The following is an 18374-nucleotide window of genomic DNA, read 5'->3' as shown; positions in this document are numbered from 1 at the left end:
CTTTTTTGTTTCATTTGTAGAGCACTGGCAGAGTATATTTAGCCTGATTCTTAAGGGCCCCAGGATTTTAATAGTGGCAGATTAACATTGGCTTCAACTGAAAGTTACCAGCTGCATTGCCCCTAACAAAAGAGTCAGCCTGTCCTTGGAAGGTTTGAGAAGCTTTGAACCTAGGCATTGACTTCTCCTCTCCAGCTATGAAAGTCCTAGATGTCATTTTCCTCCAGCGGAAAACTGTTTCATCTACATTGAAAATCAGTTGTTTAGCGTTGTTAGACACCTTCCTTAATTATCTTAGTTAGATATTCTGGATAACTTGCTGCAGGTTTTATATAAGTATTTGCTGCTTCTCTTTTATGTAATGTGTCTCTTTTTCTTACCACTTTCAACTTTTTCTTTGTATTTTTGGTTGTCATAAATTTGACTGTTGTGTGCCTAGGTATGGTTGTTTTCCATATATACCCTATTTTGGTTCACTGAGTGTCTGTAATTGGTAAGTTTATGTCTCTTACCACATTTGTGGAATTTTTACCATTATTTCTTTAATATTTTTAAATTTTTTTTCTGGTTCTCTTTGTTATACTATTATGCCTCTGTTAGACTTTTTAATGTCTTCCCTTGGATCTCTAAGGCCCTGTTTATTTTTCTTTTAATACTTTTTCTCTTTTTATCAAATTGAACTATTTCTATTGAGTAGTCATCAAATTTACCCACTTTTCTCCGTCATCACTATTCTTCCATAAAACCCATCCAGGAAATTTATTTAATCTTTTAAGATTTTTAAGATGTTAGATATTTTAATTTTGGGGTGCCTGGGTGGCTCAGTAGGTTAAGCATCCAACTTTGGCTCAGGTCATGATCTCATGGTTCGTGAGTTTGAGCCCCACATTGGGCTCTGTGCTGACAGCTAGGCTTAGAGCCTGGAGCCTGTCTTCAGATTCTGTGTCTCCCTCTCTCTCTGACCCTCCCTTACTCACGCTGTATGTCTCTCTCTCTCAGAGATAAATAAAACATTAAAAAAATTTTTAATGATATTTTAATTTTTATTTCTTCTGGGGCTTATGTGTGCTATTTTTTTGTTTTCTTTTTGCTGTGAGATTTTCTATCTTTTACTTCATTATGAACATTGGTCCTTTACCTCATTAAGCACATTTACAGTATCTGCTTTAATATCCTTATTTGAAAATCTCGATATCTGGGCCATCTTGGGGTTGGTCTCTTTTGATATTCTTTCCTTTGAGATTGGATTACATTTCATTATCAAGGAATTGGGGATTCTGTTATGAGTGTTATGAATGTATTTGTGGAAATTTTGTTTTCTTTCATATTCCTCCAATGAGTTTTGATTTCTTTGTTTAAGTGAGCCATTAATTGGATTAGACTTAAAGTGAAAACTCTCTATTGCCTGAGTTTGGCATCTGCTCATCTTAATTTGATTTTTTTTAGTCTCAGCTGCAGACTTCCTTGGGTCTGCCCTGTAAATATGTACTGCAGGGCTCAACCAAGACTTGGGCAGAAATATACCAAGCATTTGGGACTCTTCTTTTTTGCATCTCTCCTCTTTGGAATTCTGTCATTACTTTGTGATGACTGTTGCTGTCCAGGCTCTGTACCATTCTTCTTCTAGCTGGGAAGATTTTTGTTATTGTTTACTTATTTGAGAGCTAGGGAGAGAAGGAGTGGAGTTGGGAGGGGAACAGAGAAAGAGAGAGAGAAGATCCCAAGCAGGCTACATGCCCAGGGCGGAGCCCCGTGCAAGGCTTGATCTAACAACTGTGAGACTATGACCTGAGCCGAAATCAAGAGTAGGATGTTCAACTGACTGAGCCATCCAGGCGCCCCTAGAAAGAAATAGCCAAAGGAAAAAAATGTTGTTAGTAATTTTTGCTCTTTGGGAGTAGTTTTCTGGTTTGTAGAGTCATTTGCAATGTAACTACTTCTCACAGAGTTTTCAGAGAAGTATAGTTAGAAGACTGGTTCTTAAAAATTTTTTTAAATTTTAATTTATTCCTTAAATAGTTTATTATCAATTTGGTTTANGGGTAAATTCCTAGCAGTGCTACTGCTGGGTCATAGGGGAGTTCTATTCTTAATTTTTTGAGGAAACTCCATACGGTTTTCCAGAGGGGTTACACCAGCTTACATTCTCACCAACAGTGTAGGAGAGTGCCCGTTTCTCCACATCCTCGCCAGCATTTAGAGTCTCCTGATTTGTTCATTTTAGCTACTCTGACCAGTGTTAGGTGGTATCTCAGTGTGGTTTTGATTTGTATTTTCCTGATGATGAGGGACACTGAGCATCATTTCATGTGTCTGTTGGCCATCTGGATGTCCTCTTTGGAAAAGTGTCTATTCATGTCTTCTGCCCATTTCTTCACTGGATTATTTGTTTTTCAGGTGTGGAGTTGGATGATTTCCTTATAGATATCAGATACTAGCCCTTTATCTGATATGTCGTTTTTAACTATCTTTTCCCATTCCGTCTACAATACTGGTTTTGAAAAGGAATGATAAGGGGTGCCTAGGTGGCTCAGTTGGTTAAGCGTCCGACTTCGGCTCAGGTCATGACCTCACGGTTCGTGGGTTCGAGCCCCACGTCAGGCTCTGTGCTGATAGCTCAGAGCCTGAAGCCTGCTTCAGATTCTGTGTCTCCCTCTCTCTCTGACCCTCCCCGCTTGCTCGCTCCCTCCCTCGCTTGCTGTCTCTCAGAAATAAATAAAACATTAAGAAAAAATTTTAAAGGAATGATAAGCTAACAAAGAACCAGTTATAGCCTCGCCTTTATTAAATTGATTTTATTATTTCCACTTTATACATTCATTCTTCAATAAATATTTATTAATACCTACTTGTGTCAGACACTGTTCTAGTTAACAAATAGTTAACAGTGAACAAAACAAACTGCATCCTTATTTTGATGGACTTTTCAGTCTGTTGGTAAAAGGCAAACAGTAAATATCTCCCTATAAGATGACATTTGAACAGAGACCTGAAGAAGATTAAGGGAATGACCATTCAGATATCTGGGTGAGGAGCATTTTATGAAGAGGAATGGGCAAATAGAAAGGCCCCAATATGGCCCCCTGCATTTGCTCAAACACGCTAAGCAAAAGCAGGGGGCCATGTTGTTAAAATAGATTGATCCAAGAAAAGGAAACCTGTGGTAGGTTTTGAGCATAGGATTGGTGTGATTTGTTTTTAAAGGGCCATTCTAGTTGCTGTGTAAAGCATACAGACTGTAGAAGGACAAGAAGAAGAAGGGACCCTTTAGAAGACTCTTAGAGTAATGTACGTCAGAGATGATGGTTGATGGCTTGAACTGAAAGGATTATATTAAAAATAGTGAGTCACAGACTTTGGAAATGTGTAAAGTCAATGTAATGGGATTGTGCTATTGAGAGACGTTTTGCTGAGAGTCATCCAGAGTCCTGAGAGAGACAATCAAGCCTGTTTTTAAGAGTTGACTATCTAAGTGCCTCTGTGTAGGAAAACAACTGACAATGTTGTTTAGATATAGGGCTTTGGTATTTGTATTGGAGAGGAGTACAGGTTTCCCCCACTATCCACAAGTTCACTTTATGCCACTTTGATTTTACCACAGACCTACATTTGTACCTGTTTCTGGTAATTGAAAGAAATTGAAAGAGGATATTTGCTTTTACAAATGATAATTGCTTGTTTACTTTTTGCCATTTCAACTTAGACAAAAGTCTTTTCACAGGACATTTTATAAGAATGTTCTACTTTCATATAGCAAGGAAAACATGATACCAGGTCACCAGATAGCTCCCGAGGTGGTACAACTTACCTGCTTGCCCTCTGGAATTTCATTTCAATCCCTGGCCATCAGGCAGTATCTACTGTTTGTAAAAAGGTAGACTTGCCATTTTCTTTAGATTGTCTACTCTGTTTAAATTACTGGAGTGTCTTGATAAATTGTGTCTTTACAGGGTATTTGTATAGAGTGATGTGGTTAATAACATAGCAAAATAACTGAATGTTATTTTCAAAATTAGTCATTTTCTTGGAATTGACTGTGTGTTTACTATCTTACTCTATTGTATTTTGGTACCGGAATATCCCTACTTGTAAATCTTTGATCTTAATAATACCAAATGGAAATTGTGATTGAATTTTAAAAGGTGACTTGTGATTCCTTTTGCTCTTCTTACTGTTCTCATTTTGTTACATAGTTTTAAAAAGAATAAATTGTTTCCTTTGTTCATTATACAGAATCTCAATAACTTGTAACTTTAAAAAACCTATAATCGTTATATACTTAATATGAGGCACTGTGTCTTAAATTCTCTTAAATACATTTACAGTTTTAATATTATAGCTTTTCTATATTACTTGTTTTTGTTAATGTCTAATATAACAGCAAAGGCTTACTATATATTCTAATTGATCCTGTTTCAAAATTAATTTCTAGAAAAACACATTGGTAAATTTATTTCACGAGTATCTAAAATTATACAATAAAAATGGTGGTGAGTTTTACTTGTATTTTGTTTTGCAATTGATAGCAACCTTGGAGTGTTATCCAAACAAATATCACTACTCCACAAATAAAATTGAGTAAAACTGTTGAAGAGATACATTCATAGCTTTGGTTATCTGACATAGCCATCTCCAATTAGATTTATTTCATCAAATCATTTATTGAATCACCTTATAGCAGATGGCAATCCTGCAATCTTATTTATTTGCAGTCTTATAATCCCTTATTTATAACAGTGTTGGGATTTGATATTTTTGAAGTACATTTTACTTGTTAGGATAAGAAAACTTGATTTTAGTGCTCCTAAAGCAGGTGTGTGTGTGTGTGTGTGTGTGTGTGTGTGTGTGTGAGAGAGAGAGAGAGAGAGAGAGAGAGATACAGTTTCCTGTGCTCTTCCTTCCAACTTTATATATTTCCCTTTTTCATAAGGGTAGATACCAAGCAAAATGGCTGTGGTGTCTTTTATTTTCTTACCAGCTTTACTGCAGGGATATCCTTACTCGTCTTCACTCCATTCTTAGTATTGTCCCCCTTCTTCCTTTTATTCCTTTTCTGCTCAGTAGACTCTTTACTACTACCAGAAATATTTTCCCAATTCCAGGCCTGCTTGTCACTTTACCCTAGTCTTAGTCTCAGGCAGCAAGTCATTGGTGATAGTGAGAAGTATTACAGAATTGCCCAGCAGCTTTTCTTTTCATTCACTGCTTTTACCTCCAGGCAGGTCTTCCCTGAGCCTCACCAAACCATGAGTAATGCTTAATGTACACAAACTCTGTACTATTTGGGGCCCTCATGGTGGAGGGCATATAAAAGATTATAAATGAAAAGAGTCTGTAAATCTGTATATTAAATTATTGATTAACTCTTTTAATCTTGTTGAATAGAAAGAGTTTATTAGAAAGTTAAGCAAGACTACAAGGGTTTCTACCACTTACTTAGTGATCGTTAAACTTTCTCTTACATCTACCATTTTAATCTATCATTAGAGGAACTAGCTTCTCTAAAATTGTTAAGTTGGAATGCATAGACTAGAAATGGGAAGGAAAGAAAAAACATGGCAATGATGGTTCAGACATATCTTAATAGAAACATTTTTCCCTCAGTCACTATATTGCAACTCTGTTGTATTTTCTTGTTGATAAATAGTTCTTCAAATTTTGATCAATTTGTGTAAATTTTGATCAGTTTGTGCAATTATATATTAAGTTTATTTTCTGTGTGTAATTTCTTTTTCTCTGCTTACCTTGGTCTTATGGCCGAGGCTTTAGAAAGTTTATTATTCCTGTCATATTTCTGTTTGTACAGCCATTGTCTTCAGCAGAAAGGAGTCATTGATGCTGAAAGATGACTCTTGCCTTTGTCAGTGCCAGCCACGACCTTCTATTCAGAGTCTGGATATGTTAACAATAAAACTACAGAGCTCTGAGTTTAAAACCTAGCCAGATCCTTGTTATTCTGTAGCATCCTTTGAGCCCCCTGCCATGTCCAGTGTTCTTGTTATGTCATAACTGTTTAGCTGTTGGCTTACTTAATTACCATCTCATTTAATTAATCTTTGCTCTTGTATGCTGTGGAAGTAGTGTCACGTGATGAAAATTGAGTATGCGTTTTCACGTAATTTTGTATCTTTAAAAAATTTTGTCTGAGATGTTATCTGTAATAGGCACTCATCTTTTTGCATTCTCTTTTACAGATACTTGTAAATGGTCTAATTATTGTCATTAAGATAGGATCATCAAAATAAGTTTCTCTTCTGTGTTATAAACTATCAGTGGAAGTATGAATTCCCTCTTCCTCTGAGTCCCACCATTCTACTTTCTGTCTCCATGAATTTGACTACTCTAGGCACTTGATAGAAGTAGGATTGTACGGTATTCATCCTTTTTGTGACTGGTTTATTTCACTTAACATAATGTCCTCAGGTTCATCCATTTTGTAGCATGTGTAAGAGTTTTCTTCATCTTTAAGGCTGAATAATATTCCATTTTATGTATATGTCACATTTTATTTATCCATTCATCTGTCATTGGATATTTGAGCTGCTTCCACCTTTTAAATATTGTAAATAGTGGAATAGAATATGGGTGTACAAATATTTGAGACTCTGCTTTCAGTGGCTACTGAAATTTAACTTTGTATTTCACTTCAGCTATATAGTATAAAAAATCTTAAATAGAAATAGTTGTGAATGAAAAGTATGATTTAAAAAAATAAAACTTTTCATCAAATTATTAGCAGTTTCATAAGTAGTATTTTACTAGTGGATTTTGGGTGTTAATAATAGCCTCTGCCTCGGATTGGGCCTCATAGGAATTCTGGCGGCTGTTCTGCAGTGTTGATTACAAAGAAAATGCTTGGTAATTGGTGATACTGGAGAAATGGTAACGAAGTATGTTTTTACATGCTGTTACCCAAACATAGAATCTTTTTTAAATCTAGAATTTTAGTAAGAATTATCCAAGCATGAACAAAACACTGTGTATTTTTATTTGTGATCTCTGTGTTTTCAAGACTTCTGGTTCTCTTGATATTATGCCTAGTGTTTTCTGTAGTAGGTACCTATCTTTCCTTTGTAGTGTTTTTAAAAATTTTTTTAAATCATAATCATTTAATATAGGAAGTACATATTCATAAAAAGAATAAATTAGGGTCCTACCAGCTGAATTAGTAATTAGTAGATTCTACTTTGGAAACTAACTCCTCTTTCCCCTTTTTTGTCACCTATCCCTTCAGTTCGCAATTCTGTCCCTGTGGAAGAGGCTTGGGAATCCTGGCTGGTTACTGGAAAATGTGTGGTATTTTACATACTACAGAACACATTCGCCTCTAAATCACAGTGGATTTTAAGAAAAAAAAAGTTTCTTTAAGAAAAAGAAGTTCTAAACTTAGCAGAATGTTGTCTTTGTAACATGGAGAGTTTTCTCATGCAAGAATCGGGGGGAAAGGCAACTATCTGTGTTTGTTTCATCATAGAAGGGTTGGCAAGGGTTGGGAAAGCATAAGCTGTCAGGAGTCAAGGATAAAAAAGACTGGTCCTCAAAACAGAAAAGGGGGAGCTCTCTGGATTGAGAGGTCTCCAGCTCTTTCAGCTTTTTCTAGGGATTGATTAGAAGGTAAAATAATGGAGCTGTAGCTTTGGAAGGTACATTAAGGTGTACAATGAACAGATTTTTTTGTTCATGGTAATTTATGTTTTTGCACTTTGAGTTTCCCTTTGCAATTTCATAAGCATAGACCTATTCATTTAGAATCAGATTTTAGGGGCACCTGGGTGGCTCAGTCCATTAAGCATCCCACTTTGGCTCAGATAGTAATCTCATGAGTTCGAGCAATGCATAAGGCTGTCTTTTGTCAGCACAGAGCCCACTTTAGACCCTCTCTGTCCCTTCCCTGCACACACGTCCGCACACTCTCTATAAAATAAACATTTAAAAAAAGAATTAGATTTTAGAGGAGAATTTATTAGGATGAGTTATCACATCATTTTTACTCATTTTGATATAACTAATATTGATATGATATGATTTGGTAAAGTTTGACTTAGTTTGGTTTCTTCAGTTAAGAATACCTTATCAGTGCTTTTATTAACTTGAACAGTTCAACTTTGCTTCATTTTCTGAGGCTTATCCATAAGAACTAAATTCTTCATATTTTCATGTAGGCAGGTCTAAACTACAGAAAGTTTCATCTGTTCTTAGAAGTAGCAGTGGATGAGGACAGAAATGGGGAGAGTTAGATTATGCCCTATTTTAAAGTCTCCAGAGACATATTTTGGTTCTGAAATTCTGTATTGTATATCAGGCATTGTATGGAGCAGTGATGAAGACACTCAGGGTAACTTATTTTCTTCAGGTTTTTGAGACAAAACTTGATACACAGCTAGTTCCATGCAAATGCAAATACCGCTTGCTGAATTGTATTCTCTGCTATACTGTATTTTTAAAAATCTATCATAGTATTCTTCTGGATTTATATCTTTCACTTTCTTCTCTTAGGTATGGATGAACGAGGAGGTACGACATCTTGGGGAACAAGTGGTCAACCAAGCCCCTCTTATGATTCATCTAGAGTAAGTTTGTTCATCAGCCTTTGATTAAAACTATGAAGTAATTTGGCAGAATAAGTAAAGTTTTTCATATATGAACTCTGTTTCTTAAGAGAAATGAAGATTACGTATTTACATGGGAATATCGTAGAATACACAGTACCTTCATGGTAGATTTAATTTTTTCCATTTACTGTCATATTTGGGAAGTTTATTTTATCTCTTACAGTGAAGGAAATATTTCTACACCTGGATTACCTATAATACTCTTTACTAGAGTTGGAAGAGTTTGAAATGCCTAACTATTCTCCATACATAAATTTTTCTTTGTGTATTGTTTTCTTCATGTATTACCTTTGAGAGGTGGCAGTGACTTTCAGAGTATCAGTTTCCAGTCTTCCCTCTCCCATTTTTGTTCCACTAGTCATCAGCTGTTTATATCTGGGACTCTATAGCCCTGTCTCTTGGAAGCATATCAACACACACATAACAGATGACATTTCTTGGTTGGCAGTTAAGAGAAAATAGGACCAAGCTAACATTCTACAGAGATTATAAGGTTAAAACTTTTTTTTTTTTTTTTGGCAGTAAACAAACAAATCCACAAAAACTTTAATATAATGAGACAGAAAGATTAAAAATTAGACCAATAAGCTGACAGTAAAATTAAATTGTGTTCCCAGACTCTGCAGTAAATTACTGAAGTTAAGATACCTTTTCTAAACTGTCATACTTCGAATGAATAAGGAATGAATGATTTGCTTCTCTTAGAATTAACCAGTAGAAGATAGACAAGAATAGAATTTATGGATATTTAACCCTAGAAGCAAATTGGCATAAGTGGAAGGAAACGATATGTGATTGGAATCCTTAGTCTCCATATGGGTTATGTTGTTTTGCATTAAAAAATGCTGAGTTAGGGGCGCCTGGGGTGGCCCAGTCGGTTAAGCGCCCGAATGCAGCTCAGGCGGTAATCTCTTGGTCCATGGATTCAAAGCCCCACATCAGGCTCTGTGCTGACAGCTCAGAATCTAGAGCTTGCTTTGGATTCTATGTCTCCCCCTCTGCCTCTCCCCTGCTCATACTCTGTCTCTCTCTGTCTCTCAAAAATAAATAAACAGTAAAAAAAATTTTTTTAATGCTTAGTTAAAATATGTGGTTTGCTGTATATTTGGCTGTAGCCTATGCTTATTTTAAATACTTTAAGGAAAAAATAGTCATGTAGAATTATGACTAATAAAGAGACAATTAAACATGGTTTTTAGTGTTTCCCTTTTGGGAATCTGTGCTGAGAAAGCTGGGTTACAGTGTAAAGAGCATTATCATGAGTATCACAAGACTTGGATTTACTGTCCTCTCCACTGTGAAATCTTTGGGCATCCGATTTTACCTTGGGGAAAATTAAACTGGTTGATGTCCAAATATTCTTCTACCTTTAGAAGATTTTGATTCTTTAAATACCATTGTGAATAGGAAAGATAGGTTTCCTGTTTAGATTGTGAAATATCGATTTTATATAGTGGAGTACAAAATACTATTTATTGGATTATTTCTTTGAAAGGTTTGAGTAACTGTGATAACTTATTTCTTAAAATGTATTAAGTGGGGCCTTTGTACCTTATGCTTACTTTCCTTTCAAACTTTCAATTTTGTTCTACTTGAGTAGATTCAAGTAGGAGATTCTAGGAGAAGAGAACATAATAGTGTATCCAAACTTTTACATATTTCATGTTCGTGAAATTAAGTTTGCGTCTACAGATGGACTTCAAAGTAACTCTTGCTTTTCTTTTGCTATTTGCTATACTGTGTGGAGTGTATATTATTTGCATTGGAAAGTTAAGTAGATTTTATAGTAAATTAGTTTTCTGTTTAAAAACCCAGATTAATCTTTAAATACTCCCAATTTACCATGCAACCATATAGATATAGATACTATCTATCTATATATATAGTAGATATATATACTATCTAGATAGTATATATGTGTAGTAGATATATATATATATATACTATCCTATAAATAAAGGTATTTACTTATTTTTGTTCTTATTGAAATCCATTATTTTATTTTTGTTCTCATTGACATCCATTTTTCCACTAACTTTGCTTCTTCTATCCTGGTTGTGAGTTTGAACCTGAAATGGTTTATCTAGTTAAGAAGTTATATTTTATTTATAATTTTAAACAATTTAATTCTCCCTTGAAATCTTCTCACCAGGGAAAGACATTTATGGTTATCTTTGAAGCTGTCTTCAATACACTTTTATAGGAAGTTTATCAACTTTTTGGGGTTTATTATTAAACAACATCTACTAAGTTGACTATTTTTTAATAATCATAAATATAGGTATAATTCTGTTAATAAGAGTGTCAGTTAACCAAAGTACTTTATTCCACTGAGTATCATACTATGTTGAGTCTTTTAAATTCAGAAGTAAATACTGATATTGGCTAAAAACCAATTTTGATACATTGTTTGTAAAATCATTAACAAGTCAGTAAACTTTAATAAAATTTGCAGGTATCTTGTAGAAATTCTGTCAGTAAAATTTATTTAGACTTTACCATATTGTATAAATAATACATTTCCATCACAGCAAGTTGTAGCATTTAAAAAATAATTTGATTTTACAATACTGATAGCAAAATTTTAATTTTATTTTTTGTAAAGTTTGAAAAATACTTAGTAGGCTACTGAAAAGTATGTAAAAACTGCAGAATGGGTGGTTTGGTGGAGTTAGTTTAGTATCTATTGAACACCTTTAAGGGGAATGTTTGCTTTGTACACTTTCTGCCTTATAGGTTCTGACTTTAACAAAGATAGCATTTTGCTCTAGTAATCTTGACGCATAAGTGAGTTCTACCAGAGTTGTATGGTTAAGAGGTCACAAACTTCTCATCAGTTTACTTAGTCTTATACATGTTCTTTCAGAAGTAGGAAAAGTCATTCCAACAGAGCTCCTGTCTGCCCTGTTTTACCCAAATACACAAGAAAAGTAGCCTCATGGTATATAGGTGATCTGCTCAGTTTCTGGTTATCAGAACCTGCCATAGCATATCATTCAATAGAGAATTTTTATTAGGTAAACACAGAAATAAATGTTTGTACCTATTAGTGGTCATAGAAGAAAGGTAAACTGGTTGATATTCTTCAGAAATGTGGAGAGGACACATGTCTGAGACACTCATAAGGAACTACGAACATTTATGGCATGTACTTCAAATCTCTCGAGTTTTGTTAGAGTCCTGGTTACTGCACTGTTGACCTACTGTTCTCCGCTGCAGAACAGAACACAGAACTAAACAGATAAAAACATCATCGTGATGTGAATAACACTTTTATATTCAGAAATATGTAAAAAGTGGTGATCGAGGTTAAGGCACCAGAGATTCAGAGGAGTGATTAAGATCTCAGATAGTTTAGACCTGGGCATGAGGTACAGTTAATGAGTTTGTTCCCTCCCTCCCTCCCTTAGTTTTTATCCTTTCCTGCAAACAAATGCTTTCCATATTTGACATTGCATCAGGCATAAAGCCAGAGAATACCATGATGTTTGTTATTTACTAACATAATTTATTCTAGTTTCAGATTTTTTCCCCCTCCTCTTTAGAAAGCAGGTCAAGAGCACAGACTCTGGAGCCAGAGTGCCTGATATAAATCCCAGTTCTGCCACATACTACCTATATGATTCTGGACAAGTTAACTTAAATTTACTGAACCTCAGTTTACTCATCTATGAAATGGGGATAATAACTACTTTTATAAGGTTGTCATAAGAATTAAATGTATATAAAACTATGATTAAATGAGATAAATCTATGTAAAGTGCTTAGTGTCTGGTATATAGTGACTGCTGTGTAAGTGTTGACTTTAATTGTATGTATATCAGAATTTATTAACTAAATCTATATGTAATAAATAAATTTAAATGAATGAATACATTTGCAGATATGCTGCATTCTGAGTGGAATGAAGAAGAATTATTTGCTGATTTTGTCGTGCTTAATATACTTCCTTTAGATTTGTAAAAGACATAAAACCGATTTACTTTCCCTTCAGGTATCTGTTTCTTTTTCGGGAAAGAAAGACATAAAAGTTTTACTCTGTCCAGTATAATGCTTTTCACGTAATGGATGTTCTCTAAGTGTTTGTTGCATATAATCAGATTGGGAAAGAATTCTTAGATTCACTAGATTAATTGTGTTTGGAGATTGAGTAGAAAAGAATCAAAGTTGATTTTTGGTGGTGAAGCTCAAAGTTGATGGTGGTGGTATTAATGGTAATAGGCCTCTTCTCTCCTATGCTTACAAACTATTGTCCTGATTGATGATACTACTTAGTAAAGCATTTAAGATCACTGACTCTTTAGAATTGTACTTTGTGACCTTGGATAAGTTACCAAATCATTTTGAGCCTCAGATTTCTCATCTCTAAAATAATGATAATTTTACACATACCTTTTAGAGTTTGAGTAAAGATAAAACCTAATAATAGCTATGAAGTATTTCATTTCATTTATTGATTCAATAAATGAAAGCTGCTACTACTGTTATCATTATTATCTCCAAATATCTAATATTTCATTGTTCATTTTCATGGTCATATTTCCTGATGTACAGATTCCATTTCTGAAATGTTTTGTGATCATTTTAGTTGATGGAAATTCCAAGAGGCCGTGTCATCTTGGTTTTCCTGCCCTGCTAGTTCTGTTACCCAGCCTGAGTACTGAGGTACCAGTGGGGTTTGCATCCTAGAGTTAAGACAGGACTCGAAAGAAAGGGGAGAAGTCTTCTTTTTGACAGCATTTCCTACACAGAGTTTTTCATTTCTCAGTTTAAAAAGTAAAAGAGGGGCGCCTGGGTGGCTTAGTCGGTTAAGCGTCCGACTTTCGCTTAGGTCATGATCTCGCGGTTCATGGGTTCGAGCCCCACGTAGGGCCTTGTGCTGACTGCCAGCTCAGAGCCTGGAGCCTGTTTCAGAGTCTGTGTCTCCCTCTCTCTCTGACCCTCCCCTGCTCACGCTGTCTCTCTCTCTCCTAGAAATAAATAAAAATATTAAAAAAAAAAAAAGTAAAAGAAATCATCTTTTGCACTGCTGGTGGGAATGCAAACTGGTGCAGCCACTCTGGAAAACAGTATCGCGATTCCTCAAAAAAATTAAAAATAGAACTACCCTACAACCCAGCAGTTGCACTACTAGATATTTATCCAGGGGATATAGGTGTGCTGCTTCGAAGGGACACATGCACCCCAATGTTTATAGCAGTGCTATTGACAATAGCCAAAGTATGGAAAGAGCCCAGATGTCCGTCACCAGATGAATAGATAAAGAAGATGTGGTATATATACNTCTCCTAGAAATGAATAAAAACATTAAAAAAAAAAATTAAAAAAAAAAAAGAAGAAGATGTGGTATATATACGCAATGGAGTATTACTCCGCAATCCAAAAGAATGCAATCTTGCCATTTGCTACTACATGGATGGAACTAGAGGGTATTATGTTAAGCGAAATTAGCTAGTCAGAGAAAGACAAATATATTACTTCACTCATTTGAAGACTTAAAGATACAGAACAGGCACATAAGGGAAGGGAAGCAAAAATAATATAAAAACAAGGAGGGGGACAAAACATAAGAAACTCTTAAATACAGAGAATAAACTGAGGGTTGCTGGAGGGGTTGTGGGAGAGAGAATGGGCTAAATGGGTAGGGAGCATTAGGGAGGACACTTGTTGGGATGAGCACTGGTTGTCATATAGAGGGGATGAATCACTGAATCTACTCCTGAAATCATTATAGCACTATATACTAGCTAATTTGGATGTAAATTAATAAATAAGTTTAAAAAAAAGTAATAAGAAATCAGTGGTAGTTAACCCCTAATAGTAATTGTATTTATAAGCACCAGCAGTGACCAGTAGTTGGCATTTTAATTATGTGCATTTTATAATCTATTGTGGTAGTTATTTGGGGGGGAAGAAGCAACATTTAATTGCATACAATTTGAGTGCTTTTTTTTTAATTAGTACATTTCTACCGTGGTTTTCCCTGCTCTTTATATAGTTTGCAGAGTGACACATGAAACATTGTGTCCCTGTTGCTCTTACTTTCCTCTCTCTTTTGCAGTATCCTAGAATTTCAAAACTAGAAAGTGTGCTAGCTATTTATGTCTAGTCCTTTTATTTCATAGATGAGGAAACTAAAGAGTTTGAGATTTGGCCAGGTTGAGATATGTGCTCTTGATTCAAAATACACACGAGGAGTGCCTGGGTGACTCAGTCAGTTAAGCGTCTGATTTCAGCTTGGGTCATGATCTTGTAGTTCGTGAGTTTGAGCCCCACATCGGGCTCTGTGCTGACAGCTCAGAGCCTGGAGCCTGCTTTGTATTCTGTCTGTCTGTCTGTCTGTCTCTCTCTCTCTCTCTCTCTGTGGCCGACCCCAGCTTGCACTCTGTCTCTCAAAAATGAATAAATGTTAAAAAAAAAAAAATAGCCACAAGATTTGGCTAAACAGTTTGCCCATTTAATGACAGACTCTGGTCTAGAACTCAGATACACCAAATTTTATACAGTTACTTTTTAACTACCTTACCTTAGTGTTTCCCAAGTCAAAGAAGAACTGTCTTAAATTTTTTGCCATATCCTGAATGAAGAGGAAAAGAGACGAGGAAGGTGAAAAGAAAAGAGAATCTGTAATTGATATTTCAAAAGAGGACATGGGACATGATAGGATAAAAGGAAAAAGTTTGCCAGCCAGCATATTATATTGTGAGGCTGACTAGCATAGAATTTCAGTGCTTAAACATTGAAATCAAGTTGTGTGGGTTCTATTTCTGGTGCTTCTCCTTCCTAGCTATGTGACTCTGGGCAAATTATTTCTCTGTGCTCAAACTTTTTTTCTTTTTCCTTTTCTCATTAATAGAAGGGAGGTGGGTACTAATAATAACTACCTTAGTGAAGTTCCGGACTTAGGCCTATTTGTGGAGAAAGGGAAAACCAGTTATGTGGTAATGAGTTGGCTTTAAAATACTAGGTTCAGTGGTTATTTATGATTCAGCACAAAATAACTTAAGACTTCTAATTAAGAGGTAAACAGTAGGTGTGTTTTGAGGTCTTTCATTTTAATACATACCCTGACATCTGTACCTGTTACAGTGAGGTAGGGGGATGAGGGTTCATTTTATTAAAAAAGCACCAACAGTGGTCATTTCTCAGACCATTTGTCAGGAATACACATGGACAGCAGTCTAATAAACTGGATGAGGTAGAAAATGAATATTTTCTGGAGAGTTGCTCCAGCCTTCTAACGGGTTACTCTAGCTTTCTAAGACTCATACTCAAAGCCATAGATTGAGTAGTTTGGGGTGGAGGGGAGAAAAATAAGTAAAAATTCAACTAAAAGAGACTTAAGGCTTTCATATTCTAGGGAAACTAAAATGAGTCCATAAGGTTGTCTGGATGAGTTTAATGATATCTGTCTAGCTATTCCTGGACCATTTCCACCTGATACAGCTAAAGAGATCTTTAATTTTGCCTAGTGCTCTCTTCTTAGCAGGTATTCAATATCTTTTCATTCATGTGGATGAGCTTGGCAAACAGCCACTCTGTGGTTTGATGGATAACAAGTTGGAGATAAGATAAGATCCTCAGCTCCCCTCATGTGCTATCTATATATAATTCACAGAGGTCATTCTTACCCTAGGAAGGGTTATACTGGCTGGAATTTTGGGAGAGCCTAATGTATAGTCTGTTTACATTTGACAGTAGAGGCCTTGGGAATATCTAGGGGGTGGAGAGAACCTGTAGTTTTCTTCTCCCAGTAGAGCACAGTGGCATGAGAGCTACCCTTGTAAATAAGGATAGCTTATTTACAGCCTTGTAAATAAGAATGATAACGTTGTCTATCTACATTTAAGGAAGAAGCTACAGTTAGGCAGCAAATAGTTAATTATCAAATTAATTTCATTGATTTTTGTGGGATCACAGGAGATGGAGAGATTACTTTGGGTGATCAGGAAAGAGTAAAGGGGAAGTTTTTGAGTAGAATATTTTAGGACAGACAGTATTTGTATGAATAAGATTAGAAGGAAAGTGACTTTCTGGAAATGTGGAATGACAGGACCACAAGGGCAGAAACTTCGAAATTATAAAAATCAGTAAGTAATAAATAATCTTGCTTCATAAGAAAATGGTGTGGTAAGGCAGGTAACTTTTCTGTTCAAGAGATGTAGTTTATCCTTTGGGGAGTAGAGAGCCAATTAAAAATAAATTTTTATGCAGGGAATGAGGTAACAGGTTTTGTAAAGATCAGTATATTGTGGTATGAGGAATGGATCCAAAGTGAGAGTGACAAGAAATAGGAAGATGTGGAAAGATGTTATTACATAGACTTGTTTGCAATGAAATAAGACGTAGAGTAGTATGATAGGGTCAAGATCACAAAATAATTGAAAGTGGACAGATGTCTCAAAGGCAAAAAAACTGGCACATTTGGTGACTGAGGAAGATACAGAATCATATAGATTCACTCACAGAATGACGACTCCTGAATTAAACCCCCATGTGTTTTATTCAGACTTCGACAAGTTAGCTGTGGTTGTATTCTACAACTACCAGATTGTTTGATTTTGATAAATAGTTTCCCTAAAAATGGAAAAATTTAGTTGGGTGAATAAAAAAGTTTTTACTCATTGTCCTTCATTGACAGCATTGATGGGTAATAAAAGTTTAGTGTTACTTTCTCTTCTTTAGAGTAGATATTTTCTCTAGATTGTTTATCGTTTGCTAATGTTTTTATTTTTCAAGGGGAAAATGGTATAGGTTTTATAGCTTCTGCGAGTTCAAATGCAATAATTAGAAAGGACACACAAATTTTGAAATAGTATTTTATGCCTCTTGATCTCAGGTACAAAACACGAGATGAAGCAGTTAAATAGCAAAGCAAGACAGGAGGGACAGAGAATTAAAGTAAGTGTTTTCTATATATTGCATCTTATGTTCCCATTAATCTCTGTTTTGTTATGTAACTGCTCCCTCTGAATGTTCTGAATGTGAAGAAAAGCTATGAGTAAGAAAAGGGTGTATTTTAAAGTTAGGTTTAAATAAACCTGTGAGGGAAAATGTTGTTTGTTACTCTTCTTTGTTTTCAAAACATACAAACCTGCCTATAACTTGTAATCTTAGCTCTTAGATAAGGGAAAGAAATTGGGTTAGGATGATATAAGCTCCTTTAAATCTCTTGCTAGCAGATACTTTGAAGAAATCACACAGCTATTAGGTTGTCTACTTTTCCATTTTAAGCTAGGCAGACCTTCTGGGTTTTTTTGTTTGTTTTTTCAGTTTAGCCATTCTTCCAGGGACAGTGTCCATTCAGATGCTGTCACATAGCTTTGGAACCAGCCTTTTTGTCACTTTCTTAGCTCACTATAAGTTTCACTTAACTTTGCAGGCTTATAAAATAGCATCTTTATCAGGACTGATCTTTACAATTCTCTTTTTTTAATCTTCTCATTGTTTAGCCTTTAGTGAAAGTCAAAACATTAAACTTTTAATATCTCTTATGTCCCTTTTTGTAAAATTGTTGAGGTCTTCTGACAGGTTTTTAAAATTATTTTCCATAGATACATATTTATTATTCCTAAAAACAGCATGGAAGATAGATTCAGGCTGAATACCTTTCTAGATCTATGTAGCCTATTTTTTAAAAAGTTTTTTTTTAGTCCACCCAACAGCTGTGGACTTGAACTCCGGACCCTGAGATCAATATTTGTGTGCTCCACCAACTGAGGCGGCCAGCCAGGCACTGCAGCCTATTTTTATTAATACTAA

The 18374-nt window shown here is 35.3% G+C and overlaps 1 protein-coding gene across 8 annotated transcripts in view; it reads left to right on the top strand.

Moving 5' to 3' along the window:
• TCF12 (transcription factor 12) overlaps nucleotides 1–18374 on the top strand; it is a 361796-nt gene that overhangs the window by 143709 nt on the left and 199713 nt on the right. For 6 of the 8 annotated variants that reach the window (XM_077748014.1, XM_077748032.1, XM_077748056.1 and 3 more), the window contains exon 4: nucleotides 8497–8570. The exons of 1 other annotated variant lie outside the window; for it this stretch is intronic. In XM_077748014.1, the coding sequence (XP_077604140.1) occupies nucleotides 8497–8570 (74 nt within the window). Of the gene's footprint in view, nucleotides 1–8496; nucleotides 8571–17451; nucleotides 17514–18374 lie in introns of those variants that run through there. One more of the 8 variants, XM_077748063.1, reaches the window with a different exon arrangement.

Source organism: Crocuta crocuta, unplaced genomic scaffold (genome assembly GCF_008692635.1).
Source record: "Crocuta crocuta isolate KB4526 unplaced genomic scaffold, BGI_CrCroc_1.0 scaffold130, whole genome shotgun sequence".
Taxonomy (NCBI): Eukaryota; Metazoa; Chordata; class Mammalia; order Carnivora; family Hyaenidae; genus Crocuta; species Crocuta crocuta.
Note: the sequence above shows the minus strand (reverse complement) of the source record. Positions and strands in the feature narration are given on the sequence as shown.